The sequence below is a fragment of the Aquarana catesbeiana genome, linkage group LG03, assembly GCF_042186555.1.
Source record: "Aquarana catesbeiana isolate 2022-GZ linkage group LG03, ASM4218655v1, whole genome shotgun sequence".
Taxonomy (NCBI): Eukaryota; Metazoa; Chordata; class Amphibia; order Anura; family Ranidae; genus Aquarana; species Aquarana catesbeiana.
In genome coordinates, this window is record NC_133326.1 from 547,056,432 (window position 1) to 547,077,869 (window position 21,438).

At 41.7% G+C, this 21,438-nt stretch overlaps 1 protein-coding gene and 1 long non-coding RNA gene across 25 annotated transcripts in view; both read left to right on the plus strand.

The window, feature by feature from the left end:
- The window catches only part of MICAL3 (microtubule associated monooxygenase, calponin and LIM domain containing 3), a 313,530-nt gene that overhangs the window by 214,936 nt on the left and 77,156 nt on the right, over positions 1-21,438 (plus strand). For 21 of the 24 annotated variants that reach the window (XM_073621556.1, XM_073621539.1, XM_073621540.1 and 18 more), the window contains 3 exons: positions 3,652-3,742; positions 13,876-14,074; positions 15,074-15,285. In XM_073621556.1, coding sequence (XP_073477657.1) covers positions 3,652-3,742; positions 13,876-14,074; positions 15,074-15,285 — 502 coding nt within the window. The remainder of the gene's footprint in view (positions 1-3,651; positions 3,743-13,875; positions 14,075-15,073; positions 15,286-21,438) is intronic. The other 3 variants (XM_073621538.1, XM_073621550.1, XM_073621558.1) reach the window with 1 other exon arrangement.
- Positions 3,749-9,666, plus strand: LOC141132754 (uncharacterized). The gene is made up of 2 exons (XR_012242960.1): positions 3,749-5,032; positions 5,582-9,666. It is a non-coding gene; the product is annotated as an uncharacterized lncRNA (long non-coding RNA).

Sequence of the window (21,438 nt, forward strand, 5' to 3'; positions counted from 1 at the left end):
CCAAATCTGGCGAGTGGGCAGAAGGGAGACCACAAGTGTGCATAGATTGTACATCAGTGCCGGGGCCAACACCAGGAGTAGAGGAGGCTTACCGGAAAAAATTGACCTGAAATGGCGTACGCCAGACAAGTCAAAAAAGCATAATAACCACTGGTTCTGGGAAATGCGTCTTGTCAGATGTCATCAATAGATGGTGGAAAGAAAAGGGGGGGGTCCGCACGGCTTCCTCTCCCATAGGTAATCCAGCATAAGCCAAACGTGTAGTTTCATATGCCATGCAAGGAGCAAACAAAACTCACATAGCGTAATAACGTTTTAAAACACTAGTTTATTAAAATAATAAAAAACAGACTCATGACATGTTTCAGCTAAGGAGCCGTCATCTGGGGTCCCAGATGACGGCTCCTTAGCTGAAACATGGGTGGACCCCTCACGATCGCCGCTATTTGATATTTGAGCTCTGTTTCGTTCTTCCAAAATGTGAGTCTGTTTTTTATTATTTTCAATTTGTCAATTTTTTCCGGTAAGCCTCCTCTACTCCTGGTGTTGGCCCCGGCACTGATGTACAATCTATGCACACTTGTGGTCTCCCTTCTGCCCACTCGCCAGATTTGGTGCAACTAAAATTCTGTGAATACCATCTGGCTATGCATCATCACCCCCTTTGAACTCTGTGGATGTTTTCTTCACTATTTTTCTACACATTTTTTATGGACTTTTAAAGTTTCATGTTTTTTATGTTTGGTGTCTGGCTCATGGAACCAGCACGGGTTTCTACTAATCACTGGCACATCTGATGATTAAGTATTATTGTGTATTTACTTTATATGTGATCATCACTGATTAATTATTTGACACTATCCATTTTATGGTCATACATTTTTTGGTAGTATTCACCTATTTTTATATGTCTTTATTGTAATGCACACGGCTGTGGATGTGATATATTGCGCCACACTTTTGTTTCTTTTGTTTTTTTCTGCCTAGAGTCTATAGGTGTGTTGGCTGCTTTTCACTTTCACTCTAAACGTAGCGCTGTACTTAATTTTTATTTTTGCTTTCTAAGTTCTCAGCACAGCCAGAAAACTGACCACGCTGTGCTCTAATGCCTATCGTGGTCTGTTTTCAATAGGAAGGAACTGGCAGAAACACCAGGTATTTTACACAAAGGAAGCAATACAAGGAGAACAAGATACTTTCACATACAAGTACATGGTACAACAGGCATATATCAGGAATATGAAATATTGGGGTTTACATAGTCTTTAAATGGACCCATCATTAAAATTCACATGCATTTATCAGACGAGCCACAAAATTATTTTAAATGGGCAAATGCTGTACTTAAAGGGGAGTTCCATTTTTAAAAGTGGAACCTCTGCTTATCTGTCTCCCCACCCCACCCCACTCACCACCTTAGGCTGCAACATATGGCACCTTTCAGGGGGTAATGGGAACCTGTTTTTGACAGGTCCCTCTTCCCTACTTCTAGAGACAGCGCCGCAGTGCCATCCCTCGGAAGTTCGGCCTCCTTTTTCCTCGGCCAGGCCAATTAGCGCAGTGCGCTTTACACATGCGCAGTAGGGAAACGGCTGTGAAGCCGAAACTACCAGTTTCCCTTAACATGAATGGCGGGGGCAGCACCCGACAGCCAATCCGAAAATCTGCTGGGGAGCCCTTGACAGGTAAGTGTCCATATAGTAAGTCAGCAGCTGCAGGATTTGTAGCTGCTGACTTTTTTCATTTTTTCATGGGGGGTAAGTGGAAATCCTCTTTTAAGGTTTGCCATGTAACTAAAAGGCTGCACAAACTAGATATAGCCTCTGCATACCGGCAGATATTTGAGTGTTTCACGTAATAAGAGAATGCAGTGTGTCTATTGTGGATTTTTATCTTGAGGATTTTTATCTTGATGTATCATGCATTAATTCTAAAAGCCTTTTTTGTGCAGCAGCCCCTCTAATACTTACCTGAGCCCCATCTGTATTCAGGGATGTTCCAGGAGTTTCTTGGTTGTCCGGGACTTCCCCTCTCATTGGCTGAGACAGTAGCGTGGCGCCGTTGGCTCCCGCTGCAATCAATCAAAGTCAGTCGGCCAATGAGGAGAAAAAGGGCCGGGCCACAGCTCCATGTCTGAATGGACACAGGGAGCTGTGGCTCGGCTTGGGTGACCCATAGCAAGCTGCTTGCTGTGGGGACACTCGACAGGATCACAGAAGAGGGACTCAAGAAGAGGAGAATCCAGGCTGCTCTGTGCAAAACCATTACACAGGGCAGGTAAGTATAACATGTTTGTTATTTTTAACTAAAAAAAAACGAGACTTTACAATCGCTTTAAAAGCTTGTCAATTTTTTTAAACGTCGAAGTCTCTTGGTGGTGTTTCCCTTTCACTTCCTGTTCTACAGAGAAAACATGATGTGGGAGGAAATCTTTCCAAAGTAAAGGGAGATTCCATCTTAGTTGACATAAGAACAGGTTGTCCTCACTGGAAGATTTCCCCTCTGTTCCTGCTCTTGTTACATCTGTATAATTTAGGATCTTCTCCCCCAGTGGCAGTAGTCACCAGGACAAATTTGGTAAATTTTCCCAGCAGGAAAACATAAAAAGCCTGACGTTTCTAACGCTTTGCTACGCCATCCATAAAACATGAAAAAAAAAAAGATTATGATATATATTAAAGTGGACCAAAGCAAAAGTTGCAAGTATTGCCTGTGACCTTCCGGCAGCTACTCTTTTCCCCATTACTGACTTACCATGCTATGTTTTTCACTGTGTATCTGCATGAAGTCAGCCATTGTGGTAGAGGCAGAGCTTGGCTTCCTCATGTCAAAGCTGTTCCTCCTGATGACTGGTGTTCAGATAACTGGCGGAGTGATGATCAAGAAGCAGCAGGAGAGGTAGAAGCACAGATCCACTGCTTAGACAAATGTAACATTTCTAATTGATCCTACAAGATTTATTTTTTTTTATTTTTTTATTTATCTCAGGTACTTGTATAGTGCCGTCAATTTACGCAGCACTTTACATATACATTGTACATTCACATCAGTCCCTACCCTCAAGGAGCTTACAATCTAAGGTCCCTAACTCACATTCATACATACTAGGGACAATTTAGACAGGATCCAATTAACCTACCAGCATGTCTTTGGAGTGTGGGAGGACACCGGAATACCCGGAGGAAACCCACGCAGGCACAGGGAGAACATGCAAACTCCAGGCAGGTAGTGTCATGGTTGATAACACATCTTCGCTTATGTTCAGCTCCACCTTGAGGTACCCGCAGACCTAATATGACCATTGCCTGGTTTTGCTCACAGTGGTCAGACCAGGAGATAGTTATGCATCAATGGGGCTGTCTTGTGTCAGGGCAGGAATTGAACATCTGGAATGTCTTTTTACATTCCTGTCTCCAATGCTCTTCTGGCTGCCACAAACATGCCTTCTAGCTGTATAAAGCTGGCCACATATGGTACAATATAGTGTGAGGGTCTTCTTATACAATCTTACCTAAAGATCTAATGAATATTGTACAATCAAATTGGATAATGTATCACTATCTTAAAGGAGATTGTACACTCTGATTGTAAGCTCTATTTCACCCTTAGTACACTGTTAAAACTACCATATTTCTCTTTCTGCTGTTGCAGGAGATAACAGGAGTGGCGAGAGACTCCCTGGATGCTGAAGAGCCCGGACGAAGTGCTGTGTCCCCCGTATCCACTGTGGAGAAGACCCCAGGTACCCGCCCCTCCTTCCTGTGGCGTGCAATGAGCCTGTGTTCCCTGGCGCGGCGGCTGCCGAGTGTAGCGTCCTCCGTAAAACGCCTGATCACCCAAGACCCACTGGACTGTTTTTTCATGTGTCAGCTGACTGTGTTTGGTCTGCCCTTCCTTTATGTCCAGTCTGAGATCTTATTGCAGATCCTGGGCGAGTTCCCCTGGGCCCCTACCGCCTGAGACCTGAGAGAACCAACCTAATCTGTTAATGTATGATCTTATTGATATTGTAGTGTGTATATTGGCACCACTGTAACTTTGTAGGTTAAAAGCTGCTCTTTGACGTAGACTAGCTCATGCAGAAGTTTTGCTTTGTTGTGCCCGTTATGCAAAACATCCCTCAGATATTTTAAAGGGAACCTGTCATTAAAACAGGGAATCTGGCCATTTTGTTGGCTGTAATATTGCTGCAAACACAGACAATCTTCTTTGTTATTTTAAAGATGGGTTGGTAGAACACAGGACTCAAAAGTAGGAAGGTTTTGCCTTTTAGAGGCAGCTCTTTGTCAACTGAGGTATCCTTGAGGTCTCTGTGCTAGTTTTCAAATGAATGTGAAAGAGAAGAGAACATCACACATTTAGTATGAGTTCAGTAAACTTTTAATAAACCTTTATTATAAATTTAAAAAAAGTATTATTGATAGCATCAAAGCCCTGCTGATGAAGGGTGGAGTGTTGGGCCCCAAAATGCTCTGGATTTCCCCTTCTGACCTCTTGTTATGTGAAATAAAGGTTTCCTTGATTAATGCTAGATTTGTGGTGCTCTCATACCCTCGCTTCAGGCTGGTGCCAGAGCATACAGGCCAGATTGTCACAGGTCAGCCACGAGTGTTCAGACTTGATGATTGGCCACTCAGGCATGAGCATTGTCAAATGTTGGAGGTTAATCGCTTCTTTTTTTACCTAAAAAGCTCAGCTTTGTTAGTACGGCTCCAGTGGGGCAGGGAGGGGTGAAAAATAAGTGCTTGACATTGGGCCATTCATTTGTTCCACCACAAGCAAAATTCAGCTCCAGCCCTAGGAGCAATGTGAATGGCAACATTTTAAATAAATCACAAATCTATATAAATATTCCTTACATAAGACCAATGTAATGAAAAATGATTTATCATTTGCTGCTTGCCTTTGTTATATTTAAGGGTAAAGTATCTCTGGCTCTTGGCAATGGATTTGCGTTTTAGGAAAATTTTCATTGCAGGTTCTACCGTCAAGCTTGAGTTGTAATAGACTTGTGTTATTTTAGACTATACAAGTAAAAAATAAATATTGCGCTTACACACATAAGATAGAAGCTGCGACTACAAAGTAGTAAACCGTAAATCATATAAAATCAAAAAAAGTCGCGCTGGAGTGAGGGTGACATTAAAAAGTGTCAAAAGAAATAAAAAAGTGAGTAATAATTACTGGATGAATAAAATAAAATAAAATTGTGTGGATCAATGCGATTGAGCGCTAAAAATTAAACAAGCAAAAGTGCAAATGACAATTGATTGATGGTACGCAGATATTGATAGCTGTGTCCAAAAAATAATCAACAATATGTAACACAATAGTTATTGTGTTACATATTGTTGATTATTTTTTGGACACAGCTATCAATATCTGCGTACCATCAATCAATTGTCATTTGCACTTTTGCTTGTTTAATTTTTAGCGCTCAATCGCATTGATCCACACAATTTTATTTTATTTTATTCATCCAGTAATTATTACTCACTTTTTTATTTCTTTTGACACTTTTTAATGTCACCCTCACTCCAGCGCGACTTTTTTTGATTTTATATTATTTTAGACTATATAGTATTATTTTTATTGATGCTTTTATTTTGGGTCTTTTTAATGCTGAATCTGCTTTTTAATTTTTTTGTATCATGAATTTTTTTTGCAGCAATGTCAGAAATTAGACAGAACATGGATTGTTTTATTGTATTTTATAAACTGGAAAAAGAGTAAGAATGTGTATAGATATGCACTTGGCTTAGAAATATTGCTTTTTGGCGTTTAGAGCTCTTAGCCTGCACTGACCATGAAAGAGTCTCGATGAATTTCTGTATGGTGTGAAAGTGATTTTTTTTTTTTCAAATGTAAAATAATTTTTGTTGCAGAAACTGGAAGCTTTATTATTAGGCTTAATTGGATGGTAGTTACTAATTTCTTTATCTCTGTACAGGCTCTTGAAGTAATCTTTCTTCACAGAGTGGTTTATTTAGATCCTGGTTGTTCCTTTGGAGTGACTTTAGACATGCAGGGTTTACCCTATCATTATGTCATTGTCTCCTCTTAGCTATCGGATTCATACATGCCCTGAAAGTTGGAATCTGATTTGCAATAGAGGCCTAGTATAATGGCGCGTTAATGAAACCAGCTGATTTGGGGGTGCGGTTTCTGTAAACCCTTTGGGGGCAGTCGATAGTATTTAGTTATCATCAGTTTTAACAAGAAATTCAGTCACTTACCCTGGGGCACATTGGATGCTTCACAATCCTGTACAGGTATCATGAGATAAGGTAGACATTTTATACTGTTTACAAGGTTTATTTTACTGTCCTGTTAGAGGAGTCATGTGTCAATACTGGATTGTTTGCAGCTGTGACCTCCTACTGGTGAATATTCCTCAGTCTGCCACTTTAGTACTCCAACCTTCTCACGGATATCCACTTGACAAAATAAAATGGCCACCCATGTTGAACGTGGGTGACAAACTGCCACAGCAACTGCACATTGATGACAAAAGAACCGTCCATGACATCTTTCCAGCTGGTTCAGCTGAGTGTAGGTGACACTATGGCCAACTATACTGCTTCTATATGACAGGGCCACTTGGTTGATGTAACGTTGTATTTTGAAGGTATGATTGGGGTATGTTATTTCTTGTCATGATCATTTAATATTATTGCTTGAACTAGGGTGAGTGCAGGGTGCTGCGGATTACTTTAATATTGATTTATCATTTGACAAAAAAAGTCCTTGACAATACAGGGGCGATTTTCTATGCTGGTATTCTTTTGGAGGGGCGCGGGGTGCGCAAGACGGTGGTTTGCTGCTTTTTCTCACTGAGCACTTTGAATTGAAATCAGTATTAAATATTTTGGGTGGTGTTCTTCTTTTACTTGGTGAATTGTGGTGTTTTCACTGTTGTACTGCTGCTAAAGATGGCCTACGTGTTGTGTGTGCCGCCTTCTCTGCTTTCAATAAAAGGTCAGGAATTCAGACATTTTATGTGGCAAGTGAGTAGACAAACCGGGCTGTTGTTTTCTCTTTGTGACTGGAACTCTGCAGTTTGATAAATAACGTTTATTTAATGAGATATACCTGGAAATTAAAGTGATGGTCTCACTCATACAGGAAGAAGGCAGCCATGGCTGGGAGGCTGTTAAGAGAATACAGCACATCAGTCTACACCTATGCTGTGTTGCTTGTTTCTTAAGGCTTTAATAGGTTACGATCACTTTTTCCCCAAAGTAGTATAAAGAACAACCATCTGCCCGTGTATGAGTAACAGGTGCACTTTAAGTGGCAGGCTTTTACTATTTTTGTGTTAGCTTTTCTATTCTAAATGTATAAAAAAAACAATGTTTTGTGTTTGTGTCCAGTAGTGACGCTTGCATTGCAGTGTGTTATGTGCAGCCTTTTTGAAAGTCCAGATTGTCTGCCTTAACATTTCCCTTTTACTGGTGTAACTTGATAGTGACATGTAGCAATAAAAAGAAAATCCTCTTTGCTGCTTCATTCAGGTACTACATTGTAATGGGTGTGGTAATAAAATGAGCCCTTCCCGGGTATCTTCAGAAATGTTCATAGTCGTACGACCTATCCATTTAATTTCATGTCAGGATCACTTGCACTCTGCACATGTTTGTGAGCCGGCAGCCTGTCCACAGACCGCACGTGTCAGGTGTCAGGCCATTGCACAGGCAGCAGTCTCGCTATGTTTGTGACTTCAGTCACTTTCTGTTGCTTTCATTGTTATCTTGTGGATTCTACCCTGTCTCCAGCAGTGTCCTCACTTTTTTCTATTTGTTATGCTGGTATAATTTAATTTTTTTTGTGTTCCTTAATGCTGCGTACACACGAGCGGACTTCTCGTCGGACTGAACTCCGAAGGACTTTTCTGGACGGAAAAGTTCTGACGAAACAGACTTGCCCACACACGATCCTACCAAAGTCCGATCGTTTTGAACGTGATCATGTACGACCGGACTAGAAAAGGTAGTTCAATAGCTAGTAGCCAATAGCTGCCCTTGCGTCGTTTTCGGTCCGTCGGACTAGCATACAGACAAACGTTTTTTTTTTCTATAGGAATCGAGTCCGTCGGAAAGATTTGAAATATGTTCTATTTCTAAGGTCCGTCAGATAGACGGATGAAGCCCACACACGATCGGAATGTCCAACGGATTCATTCAGTCGGACCTTTTCTGCCGGAAAGTCCGCTTGTGTGTAAGCGGCATAAGTCTAATGTTATCTGTCCGTCCTCACAAACACTGTAAGGTGGAGTGTTCACTGAAGGAGCACTGAGCCTCATACGTAATAAACAACCAATACTACATTATTTAATTTTGCACATCTTTTATATGTCCATGTTCACAATGTATGCATAATGGGATATGTATAAAATATTCATAGTTATTTGTCCAGCAAAACAGCACGTATGCTCGCTGTTGTGATAATAGGGTACAATCACATTTTCCCAAGCTATTTTCTCCTCTGGCCAAATGTTCTTCAAATACTATGGTCAGTAGTAAAAGTTGGTTTATAACCAGCAAAGGGAACATACCACTTTGGGAAAATACCAAATTATGGCTACTAGATAGAGCTAAGGATTGTAGGAGTAATGCATCTTCATAAGAAAAAACACAATGTAACAATTCTGGTCAATGCCAGAGGGAATTGCCAATAAAATGTAACCATTGCTATTACAGAATTCACACAGGTTTATTATTGCATTGTACCTCTTCTTGCTATTTATTTTTGCTGATCCTCAACTCCATCTAGTGGTCAAAATGCTGTATTTTCCCTGTTTGCTCTATGGTTGGGTAATGTCACAACAGCTGGTTAGGTAACACAGAACAAATGTACAAGCAGTCTCTCTCCCTCTCCCTCTCCCTCTCCCACATAAATACACTCCATAGATATCTCATTGTAATCTCCAATGTCATCAGCCAGTTTTCGCTGAGTAGAGGCTGTCTATAGTGTCCTTCCATATGGCCACCAGGAAGTCAGCAGTGTTCTGGAAAATACCTTCCCCACCAAGTGTCAGTACAGGGCAACCCGCTTTGATACAATGCTGAATCTGTATAGTGGTAGCTAGAGCTAGGTCAGCTAATGGTCAATATAAAACTGAAACGTCAACCAAACCTTTTTTTCATTTTGGATGCAGTATGGAAGGGTTGGATCCTGTGTCAAATATTATATAGCTCCACACAGGATATTTCCCCTTCTCTGTTTCAGTAAGCAAGTGCAGGAAGTCGGCTGTGTGCTGGTAAATATCTTCCTCCGAGTGAGGAAGTCTCTCCAAATGGCTATGAAAACCTAACACTGGCTCCCCTTCCCCGCTTTATCCAAAACAGAATAACCAGTTTTGTCTAGAGTTGAGCTTTAACATTAGTTGTGGGTAGATTATTACATTTTCACATTGAGAAGAGAAGTGAGGTTTGACCCAGTAATTCTGTCATATGTATCTAACCCTGGCAAGGAATCTTTCATCTATACAATATATAAACCAACAAAGAGAATAATGTGGTCTTCCCATCCCTGTGTTGTCCCCCTGCTTCTGTTTCCTGGTTTCTCTCTCTATTTCTCCCTTGTTTCTTTGTCATACTCTGTAATGGTTTGTTTCTTTTTACTGCTGCAGTTTTTATGTTAATAAATTTTGACATTTTAATTTTTTCCCTGGCTTGTGACTTATTCTTTTTTTATTTTAAGCATGGATGTGGATATCACATGTTGTACCTGGTCCTGTACACACAGGCATTTGCTGATATCAGCAAGCTGACCTGAAGAGCACTGCGTTCACAAAGCGGCTTTACCAAAGTCTTAACCCTTAAAGGAAACTCTTCTATGACAACATACAATTCCTGTCCCCTCGTTCTGGAAATCTGGAGAGGTCAGCCTGTGTCTTCTCAGCACAGGTTTCTATTAAAGTGTCTTTTTCCAAAAGTCTGGGCGTTCTGAAAACAGATTTTAAGGGCAGTGCTGTCTGTAGATTAAACCATCCTATAACAATTCCCAGCAAATGCCTATGTGTACAGAGCTGTAATTAACATAGAGTACATGTAGCCAGCAGCTACCCTTAGATCTACCTGAAACTCTAGGGGTTTTTTTTAATACAATTGTTGAGTTTTAAAAACAGTAGTTTAGTTGCACAATAAATATCTGAACATTTTCTTTCTCAAATTGGGTGCCCAGCAGAAATCAGAGTGGGTGATTCTGCCCTTTTAACTGATCAGGCTGCATTGCCTTGCACAGTGCACTTATATAGGCATAATAACATGTTTCAAGCACTGGAAACTAGCGGTAAAGTTGTTAAGTCAATATATATTAAGGAGTAGAGCATAGGGAGGACAGCAGTGTGATTCCCATGTGTAATACAATGAGCTGCTCAGAAGCTGCTGAGCTGTGCCCTCTACATAGCGGAGTCACCCTTTGCCTTATATACTGTGGATGATGAGGCTGACTGGACAGACCTGAATCACTCTGTGGTTTCAGCAATAACTTTCTATGACCGCACACTTGTGGTCACAGCTGAACAGATTAACAGCAGAGGAGTAATGCTGAAAACTTCGTATCTGGCAAAAAAAACCCTAAACACAAAATAGTATTTCTTCCTATGTTTGTTCTGTGTATGTCTGTGTGGACTCAACACCTTACGTATTTCATTTTATTTGAGCTGTGTGTCTGTCCTGCAATCTTCTTCCCTGCTGTATTCTGTGCATATATTGCCACCTTTTTATTTTGCCTGCCCTATAACCCCCCCTTCCGCCCTCATCATTGCTCTTAATGAAAATTTTAGATAAAACCTTTCCATTTTTACTACATATCCAATTTTAGACCCAGTGGCATCAACGTTGGATCTCTGTGCTTCTCTATGCACTGCAGGCAGATCATGGCTGGCAGGACAAGGTGCTGTACATAGCTTTCTATAAACATGCTGTCACTCTGCCTCAGTACTCCTCTGAAGAGCCCTCAGCCGTGTCACAGGCAGGGGGCTGCTTCTTAAGAGGAGTTATGCAAATGCCTTGATGAGTGGATGTCAGTTTGGAGGCGTGTCCATTCCTAGGCAGACTGCATTTGCATGAAGACCACCCTAGGTAATACCCACCTTTTTGATGCTGAGTCGCCATGTTTGAAATAACCAATTGGTACTACAAAAACAAACGGACAAGAAGGCAGACTCACCTAGTGCATTACCGAAAAACATTTATTCAGCATAAAAAACAGATAAAAATGAATACTTACAAGGTAGCAACTAGAAATAGCCATAGAAGCGCACAATGCCATGCAGTACGGACATAAAAATGTCATGAACATCAAAGGGATGTAGAGCTGACCTGTTTCGGGCGCAGGAAAAAAATTACTCACACTTAAGCATCCTATACAAGGTGCGAATTTCTTTCCAGCAACCCCAGATTGCCGGAAAGAAATTCACTCGATTCCCCCATCAACACAGTGCTGACAGGGGAATCCCTCCAGTCCTTGTATTCTCCTGGCGGGGACAGCTAGCGATAATCACATGTAAGATCCAACAGGCTGGTTGTACCCAAGTTGATCGAACGATCAACTTGGTAAGTCAGCCTGCCCATATGTGGTTCGAATCTTGGCCAGTTCCTGCTGAGATTTAAGCTGTCTATGTTCAGCCTTAGAAAAGTCCAATGTCCTGTGGTATTTTGTATTTTTGTACAACTAATTAGCAGCAACACACTCATTTTACCCTGATGAACTAAATCAATGAGATTTCCTGTATGTAGGAATATTATTATTTATTATAACGTTATGATGATGTGTCAGGAAATGCCTGAACGATTAAATAATTTGAGTTAATTTTTAGCCAGTGCAAAATTCTTTAAGATAACACAACAGATTCATGTGAGCATGGACAAGAGATGAGAATAAATTTATATTTATTTACAAACACCAATAATAGTTTGATTAAATGGAGGACACAAACACTACAATTTTGCAACAAGGTTTGAACACTACCTGTTTACCAAAAGGTATATACTGGTGAGACCATAATAATGTTCCCCCTCCTTTATATCTCCCAACCGTTTGGATAAAATTTGGCAGATAATAATCTGTGTTAGACTAACTTGACCCGTTAACTTGCTCCAGTAGAATTACCAGGTGAAGTTCGTCCAGAGTTATGCCAATCAGGCAACGTAAAAAGACTAAATTGTGGGTAGTTGGGAAACCTAATGAAGTATCAAATCAAATAGCATAAAATACTTGCACACATAAAAAAAAGACATTTTGAAACTATAGTTACCCTTAAATGCCTAATTGCTTTAAAAAGGCCACCACCAGACTCCCCTAAAATTGGTTGTAGTTGCCTTTTCAAGATGGTGTCTAGCTATGCTGTAGCTGTGTCCTGGCGTCACTGAAGTGTCAGATGTGTGTGTGTGTGTGTCTGTTGAGGTTCCCCGTGTGTTCGGCTGATATTTTTATTTTTTTTCCTTCCTATGTTCAGATGATGGTCTACTGATCTGTCTTCCTGACTTGTCATATATTCTGTGGCGAACAATATGCTCATAAAATTTTACTAAACCTAACCCGGTCTATACTCAAACTCAGTTTTTAAAAAACCTAGCCCAGAAGGTGAAACCCTCTCCTGATTGATGGGTTTGTTTGATAACCAGTTATGTGTTTACTTTTATACTGCCTCCCTTGACCACCAGGTGGTACCTAATGACAAGTATTGTTTATTCTGAGTACATTTGGGAAATCTTCTGTGATATCTAATTTTCCTACACAGAGGTGTAATTTCAGATAGAACGATCATTTCAGATAGAACGATTTGCATACTTGAACTACTTATATACTTAAACTACTTATTGATTATGAATATGGCAGTACACATACAATATTTCTGCAATAATGATTAATACGTTAAGTATATATATATGTGTGTGTGTGTATGTATGAATGTATGTATATATATATATATTTACAACTTCCCTTTCAGTCCTTCAAATAATATTTCAGCAGAAAGCAATGATGTGGAAGAAAATGCATTATCCTTCACCAACCAACCAGTTTACAGCATCTTGCAATCATATTCAGTTCAATTCTTTTGTGGTGAAGTCCTGCATATTGCTCATATTCCTCAAAAAATTAAAAAATTAACCTTCAATAAATATATATAAAAAATATATATATATATATATATATATATATATATATATATATATATATATATGTGTGTGTGTATTTCTAAATGAAGTCACTATTGTTTGTATTATTTGGAGCATTTGTTTTTTTGTCCTTCAGTAAGGCCCGGTTCACCCTGGTGCGATGCCAGACATTGCATGTGATTCACAGCGCACGGCTGTTCACATCACATGTGATGTCTGTGCGATGCGATTTCAGCCATACAGATAGTATGGCTGATATCGCACCGCATTTGGTCCAAACATGCACAGGACCCTTTTTTTTGTTCGGACCAGAATCGGATCGCATTGCTGTTCACACCTGTGCGATCCGATTCATGCCCGAACTGTCAGTTCGCAGTGCGATGTGCAAGCTGAACTGGAGATGTCGTTAACAATGTATTGACACTCCCCAGCAGTTCGCATATGGCAGTGTGAACTGCGATGCGAGTCGGTGCGAACCCACAGTGGATTCGCAGTATGAACCGGGCCTAAGTCATATTAAAAAGATTTTCTCCAGTGTCTGGAATTACTTTGCAACAGTAGGTCCCTGTATTTATCAAGAACTTTAACTGTTATGCCTTCAAATTTGTGAGAAATCCACAAGACGTTTTATAGGTTGAATATTTTTTTGACCTATGGATCATATTTTTATATCCGAGAATGTCTCTCCTTTGGAGCTTGCTCTTTAATGCTCCAGCTGCTCACTTGTTTCTTTCACCATGTCTTGCAGTTCCGAGTCTAAACGGTGTGGAGGACCACAGTCTGGCCAAGAGGCTCCGAGCCACTCCAGAGCGCATTGAGCTGGAGAATTATCGGGTGTCCATGCAAAAGGAGGAGCTAGAGGAGGTCCCAGAAGAGACACTGGCGGAGCACAACTTGAGCAGCCTGCTGGATAAAGGTGGAGAAGATGAGGAGGAAGCTGTCAGCAGGTGAGGAGGAAGGACAGGATCATATTGTGATTGTGAAATGCAGTTCTTCAGTGAGCTTCAATAAGTAGCATCACTATTTGAATCACTATCTGATTTCTTACATCTTTCAGATTCTAGTGTGTGACTTTCATACAGTAGTATCTCTGCACCTCCCACAAAGCCATAATAAATGTCCCACCCAAGCAGAAACCTCAATGATTTGTCCTTTTGACATTCCGGGAAAGTTTGATGCCATCGCTTGCCCTTGCAGTGACTGCAGCATCCAGTAATGGAAATTCTGGTGGGGTTGTTTCAACACTGCAGTCCCCAAGTGATGCAAGAAGTCAGCAAGAGTCTGCCCATTCTCAGTGGAGCTGACCTTTAGGAGGAAATGCTTTAGAAGGAATCTAAAACAGCATCTCTTTGTCTATATTTTCTTCATATATTTAGCATGTTTTACTCTTATAACCACAACAGCTTTGCCCATACATTGCACACCCCTAGTTCCCAGCTGCAATGTAGTTTAAAATTCTGTGTCTGAGAATTTTAACAGAATTTGGGTATCTGAAGGTTAAAGCAACCCAGTCATCACCCCAAAAAAAATCCCCAGAGCAGTTCTCTGTTATATACTTCCAGTGGCCCATGTCTTTTACATTTTTTAAGGCCTATAGCCTACAGCAAAATCTTTGTAATTCAACACTTCCAGGAGTGTTGTATTCCCATGACCCCTGGTGTGTGCTAGTTTCATACTCCAATCCCTACCTCAGTGGAAGGGACCACAGCATGGGGTGGAGGACACAAGGAACCGACACTCCTTAAAAATTCAAATTCTGCAGAATTTAATAAGCTGTAATATGTCAATGGAGAGCAGACTGAGGCACAAGCCACCTGGGAGGAAGGTATATTAATACAGGAAACTACTTTTGAGGAATGTTTGTATGTAAAGGAATAAATACTTTGATAGCCTTAGTGATGTATAGCGTGTTCTCTGCATCTCATCTGCATGTCATCTTCGCTTAGTAGCTCTGAGTCAGAAATGGAAGATGATGAAGAGCAGCTGCCCTCCTCTGACCTCGGGGGCGTACCATGGAAGGAGGCAGTGAAGATTCATGCCAAGCTGAAGGGGAAGAGTGTGGGGGAGGTGGAGGATGAGGGAGCACTGGAGGCTGGATATAGTGAAGAGGAAGAAGAGGAGGAGTCTGAAGAGGAGGAGGTGGAGCCATCCAGTGAAGGTTAGTTATATATTGCAGCACAATGTACCCCAATACATCTCAAACTGGATCTGTTTCTTAAAATATGTGTGTGTGTGTACATATAAAAAAATTATTATTTTGATCAGAAACCATATTTAGGAACAGTGAATCGTTTCACTATATGCTAGAAACCTCACAGAAAACAAGCTCTTTTGATCTCATCCCTTGTGACTATAACATATATACACTATATTGCCAAAAGTATTAGCATGCCTGCCTTTACACGCTCATGAACTTTAATGGCATCCCAGTCTTAGTTCGTAGGGTTCAATAAGGCGTCGGCCCAACCTTTGCATCTATGACACCTTCAACTCCAGAAGCGCATTTGTGAGGTCAGGCACTGATGTTGGATGAGAAGGCCCGGCTCGCAGTCTCCGCTTTAATTCTGTCAGAAACCATAAATCAGACTGAGACAGAAGTACAGTTAAATCACACTTGTTTAATAATAATAACAAAAGGTGAACAGAGTAAACATAGTCAAAACCTAGCCAGAGTTCAGGAACCGGAACGGATAGTTAGACAAGCCAAAATGTCAGGGAGCCAGAGATGAGCGTAGTAGAACAGCAAGCGCATTCCTCCGGATTGTACCCTCTCCAATGCACCAGGTACTGTATGAGCCCATGGAACCTACAAGAGTTAACAGTGGACTTTGCTTAATACTCCTTATGGTTCTCAGCCTATACAGGTTGAGGACGAGGCACCGAGGTGGTAAAGCGGTTGCAGACCAAAGGTTTTAATAAGGAGACATGAAATACATTCAAAATACTCATATTAGAAGGAAGGTCTAATGCGTAAGCCACTGGGTTAATCCTGCGAAGAATACGGAAAGGCCCAATAAACCGAGGTGCGAACTTTAGAGAGGGAACACGAAGTCGGAGGTTGCGAGATGACAGCCAGACCCTGTCCCCAACCTGGTAGGAAGGCGCAGGCAGGTGTCTGCGGTCAGCATGGAGTCTATACCTACCATTAGTATGTCACAAAGTCTCCTGGGCTTGTGCCCAAGTGGAACGAAGACCACGGAAATGCTCCTCTAGCGCAGGATTACTCTGCGGAACAAATGAGTCAGGCATCATGGATGGTTGGAAACCATAGTTCCCATAAACGGGGACAATCGGGAAGCAGAATTCAAGGCACTAGGCACTATTGTGAGCAAACTCCACCCACAGTAAGAGGCCTGAGCAGTTGTTAAGATGGTCAGGAATATAGAAACGTAGGAATTGCTCCAAGGAGCGATTGTCCCCCATTAGACTGCGGGTGATGCGCAGAGGAGAAAGCAAGCTGAATTCCCAACTGTACACAAAAGGCTCGCCAGAACCGGGACACAAACTGACTACCCCTGTCTGAGACAATCACCTTGAGTAGCCCATGTAAGTGAAAGATCTCCCAAGCAAAAATGGAAGCCAGTTCCTTAGAAGTGGGCAACTTCTTAAGTGGAATACAATGGGACATTTTCGAGAACCGGTCAACCACCATAAGTATAACTGTGTTGCCCTGAGAGTTGGGTAACTCCACAATGAAATCCATAGACAGGTGGGTCCATGGCCTCTCTCCATTGGGTATGGGTTGTAGGAGGCCCACTGGAAGGTGTCGTGGAGTTTTACTCTGAGTACACACGGAACAGGCAGCTACGAAGGCGGTTACATCAGCAGAGTAGTTCACCAGAATTGTTGGGAAATGGCCCAAAAGAGCCTTTTGATAATGGTAAGTCTGGAGCATGGCAGTACAGAGATTCTCTGGGACAAAGCAGCGGTCACAAGGTTTCTAAGGAGAAGCATGGACCTGAACAGCAAGAATTTTGTCACCCAAAGGAGAAGTGAAACTGGTGCGAACCGTAACAATCAGGAGGAATTGCAGGAGCCGGAACCAACTCCATCTTGGAAGTGGAGGAAAATTGTTGTGCCAAAGCGTCAGCCCTTACATTGTTAGTACTGGGTAAGAATGAGACAATGTAATTGAATCTAGACAAGAAAAGAGCCCATCGCGCCCTTCTGGGAGAGAGGAGTTTAGCCTGAGATTCTTATGATCAGTAAGAAAAATTTGGCACAGAGGTACCTTCGAGGAGATGTCTCCATTCTTTCAGGGCTAAAATGATGGCTTATGCCCCATACACACGGTCGGATTTTCCATCGCATTTTCCGACACACAGTTTGAGAGCAGGATATAAAATCCGTTGTCGGAAATTCTGATCGTGTGTACACAAATCCGACGGACAAAGTGCCACGCATGCTCAGAATAAATAAAGAGATGAAAGCTATTGGCCACTGCCCCGTTTATAGTCCCGACGTACGTGTTTTACGTCACCGCGTTCAGAACGATCGGATTTTCCGACAATTTTGTGTGACCGTGTGTATGCAAGACAAGTTTGAGCCAACATCCGTCAGAAAAAATCCTAGGATTTTGTTGTGGGAATGTCCGAACAAAGTCCGACCGTGTGTACATAACAGCTCTATCTCACCAATCTCATAATTGCACTCAGCAGGTGACAATTTCTTGGAAAAGTAGCCACAAGGATGCATAGCACTCTGAGACCGTGTTAATTTAGTCGACTAAAATGACTAAAACATTTTAGTTGACTAAATGAATACTGTTTTAGTCGGCTAAAATACGACTAAAACTAAAACAATTGAGATGACTAAAATACGACTAAAACTAAGCCATTTTAGTCAAAAGACTAAAATGCCATTTTAGTCAAGACTATGACTAAAACTAAATTGCAATTACTGAAATGTACTGGAGATTTTAGTCGATTAAAACGTAGGACAATTTGGTCGACTAAAATGTACTGGAGATTTAGTCGACTAAATACGACTAAAACAATTGCAGAAGACTAAAATGCCATTTTAGTCCTAAGACTAAATTAACACTGCTCAGAGGTAGGACGTTGAGACAGAAGGATGCCAACTCCAGTTTCAGAAGCATCAACCTCAAGGATAAAAGGTAACGTAGGATCAGGATGTGCCAATACATGAGCAGAAACAAAGGCAGCCTTGAGACTCTCAAAGGCCTGACTGGACTCCGGAGACCAACTCTGTGGGTTACCGTCCTTTCTGGTCATATCAGTCAGGGGCTTGACCAGAGACGAGAAGTTACGAATATACTTCCGATAAGTGTTAGCAAAGCCAAGAGAACGCTGCAGAGGACGTAAACCCATGGGTCGGGGCCACTGTAGGACTGCTGAAAGTCTCTGGTTCCATCGAAAACCAGTAGTGGAAATGACATAAGCCAGGAATTTAACCTATTCACGATGGAATTCGCACTTCTCCAATTTACAATAGAGATTGTTCTCTTAGTTTCTGAAGCACATGATAGACATCTGTGTGTGGCTCTCCAGGGACTTGGAAAATATGAGGCTATCGTCAAGATAAACCACCACACATAACTGCAACAAATCTCGGAGGACATCTTTAATAAATTCCTGGGAAACTGCCGGGGCGTTACAAAGGCCAAAAGGCATTACTAGGTACTCATAATAGCCTGTTCTCGTATTAAACGCAGTTTTCCACTTGTCACCCTCCTTAACCGGTTCAATACCGGGCAATTTCACCCCCTTCCTTCCCAGGCCAATTTTTAGTTTTCAGCGCTGGCGCACTTTAAACGTCAATTGCGCGGTCGTGCGATGTTGTACCCAAAAGAAATTGACGTCCTTTTTTCACCACAAATAGAGCTTTTTTTTGGTGGTATTTGATCGCCTCTGCGGTTTTTATTTTTTGCGCTATAAACAAAAGAAGAGCGACAATTTTGAAAAAAACACAATATTTTTTACTTTTTGCTATAATAAATATCCCAATTTTTTTTTAAAAAAACACATTTTTTCCTCAGTTTTGGCCGATACGTATTCTTCTACATATTTTTGGTAAAAAAAATTGCAATAACCGTATATTGATTGGTTTGCGCAAAAGTTATAGCGTCTACAAAATACGGGATAGATTTATGGCATTTTTTAAAAAAAAAATTTTTTTAATTTTTTTTAGCGGCGATCGCGATTTTTTTTTTGGTGACTGCGACATTATGGCGGACACTTTTGACACAGTTTTGGGACCAATCACATTTATACAGCGATCAATGCTATAAAATTGCATTGATTACTGTGTAAATGTGACAGGCAGTGAAGGGGTTAACCACTAGTGGGCGGGGAGGGGTTAATATGTTTCCTAGGGAATGATTCTAACTGAAGGGGGAGGGGACGCACTAGGGGAGGAGACCGATCTGTGTTCCTCCGTTCTGGGAACACAGATCGCTCTCCTCAGAGCTGACAGGCTGTGGATCTGTGTGTTTACACACACAGATCCACATGCCGGCCCGGTTAACGGGCAATCATGGGTGCCCGGCGGACATCGCGGCCGCCGGGCACACGCACCGGGTCCCGAGGAACGCGGCGGGCGCGCGCCCCCTAGACGGCCGGGAATCCCAGGACGTCATATGACGTCCACCCAGGATGGGAGATCCCATCTGTGGACGTCATATGACTATGGGCGGGTAGGGAAGTGGTTAATCCTTACAAGATTGTATGCTCCTCTCAAATCAAGCTTCGTGAAAACCGTTCCTCCCTTGAGGTAGTCAAATAACTCCGTAATCAACTGAATCGGATAGGCATTCTTAATAGGGAAATGATTGAGACCCCTATAATCAATACAAGGTCTCAGTTCACCACTCTTCTTCTTCACAAAGAAGAAACCAGCACCAGCAGAAGACAAGGATTTTCAGATGAAACCTCAAAAGTACGTCTGCAACATACTCCTCCATGGCCTTATCCTCCAAGACCAACAAGGGGTAAACCCAGCCACGAGGGGGGTATGGCACTAGGTTGAAGGTCAATTGCGCAATCATACGACTGGTGTAGAGGCAAACTACCGGCTTGTCCATTGTCAAAGACATCTCTAAAATTGCAGTACTCCTCCGGCAGGGGGGAGAGTGAAGAGGTGCACAGGACCTTGCTAACCTTCTATAGAAGCATGTCTTACTGCATTGTGGTGACCAGGAGAGAACCTCAGCACAGAGCCAATCAAAAGAGGGGTTGTGCCTCTGTAACCAAGAATAACCAATAACCAGCGGAAACGTACAGTGCCTTGCAAAAGTATTCACCCCCCTTGGCTTTTTACCTATTTTCTTACATTACAGCCTTTAGTTCAATGTTTTTTTAATCTGAATTATATGTAATGGATCAGAACACAATAGTCTAAGTTGGTGAAGTAAAATTAGAAAAATATATGCATAAAACTATTTTTCAGAAATAAAAAAAATGATAATTGGCATGTGCGTATGTATTCACCCCCTTTGTTATGAAGCCCATAAAAATCTCTGGTGCAACCAATTACCTTCAGAAGTCACATAATTAGTGAAATGATGCCCACCTGTGTGCAATCTAAGTGGCACATGATCTGTCATTACATATACACACCTTTTTGAAAGGCCCCAGAGGCTGCAACACCTAAGCAAGAGGCACCACTAACCAAACACTGCCATGAAGACCAAGGAACTCTCCAAACAAGTAAAGGACAATGTTGCTGAGAAGTACAAGTCAGGGTTAGGTTATAAAAAAATATACAAATCTTTGATGATCCCTAGGAGCACCATCAGATCTATCATAACCAAATGGAAAGAACATGGCACAACAGCAAACCTGCCAAGAGACAGCTGCACACCAAAACTCATGGACCGGGCAAGGAGGGCAGTAATCAGAGAAGCAGCACAGAGACCTAAGGTAACCCTGGAGAGCTGCAGAGTTCCACAGCAGAGACTGGAGTATCTGTACATAGGATGACAGTAGGCCGCACGCTCCACAGAGTTGGGCTTTATGGCACAGTGGCCAGAAGAAAGCCATTACTTTCAGCAAAAAACAAAATGGCACGTTTTGAGTTTGCGAAAAAGCATGTGGGAGACTCCCAAAATGTATGGAGGAAGGTGCTCTGGTCTGATGAGACTAAAATTTAACTTTTTGGCCATCAAAGAAAACAATAGGTCTGGCGCAAACCCAACACATCACCCAAAGAACACCATCCCCACGGTGAAACATGGTGGTGGCAGCATCATGCTGTGGGGATGTTTTTCAGTAGTCGGGACTGGGAAATTGGTCAGAGTTGAGGGAAAGATGGATGGTGCTAAATACAAGGATATTCTTGAGCAAAACCTGTA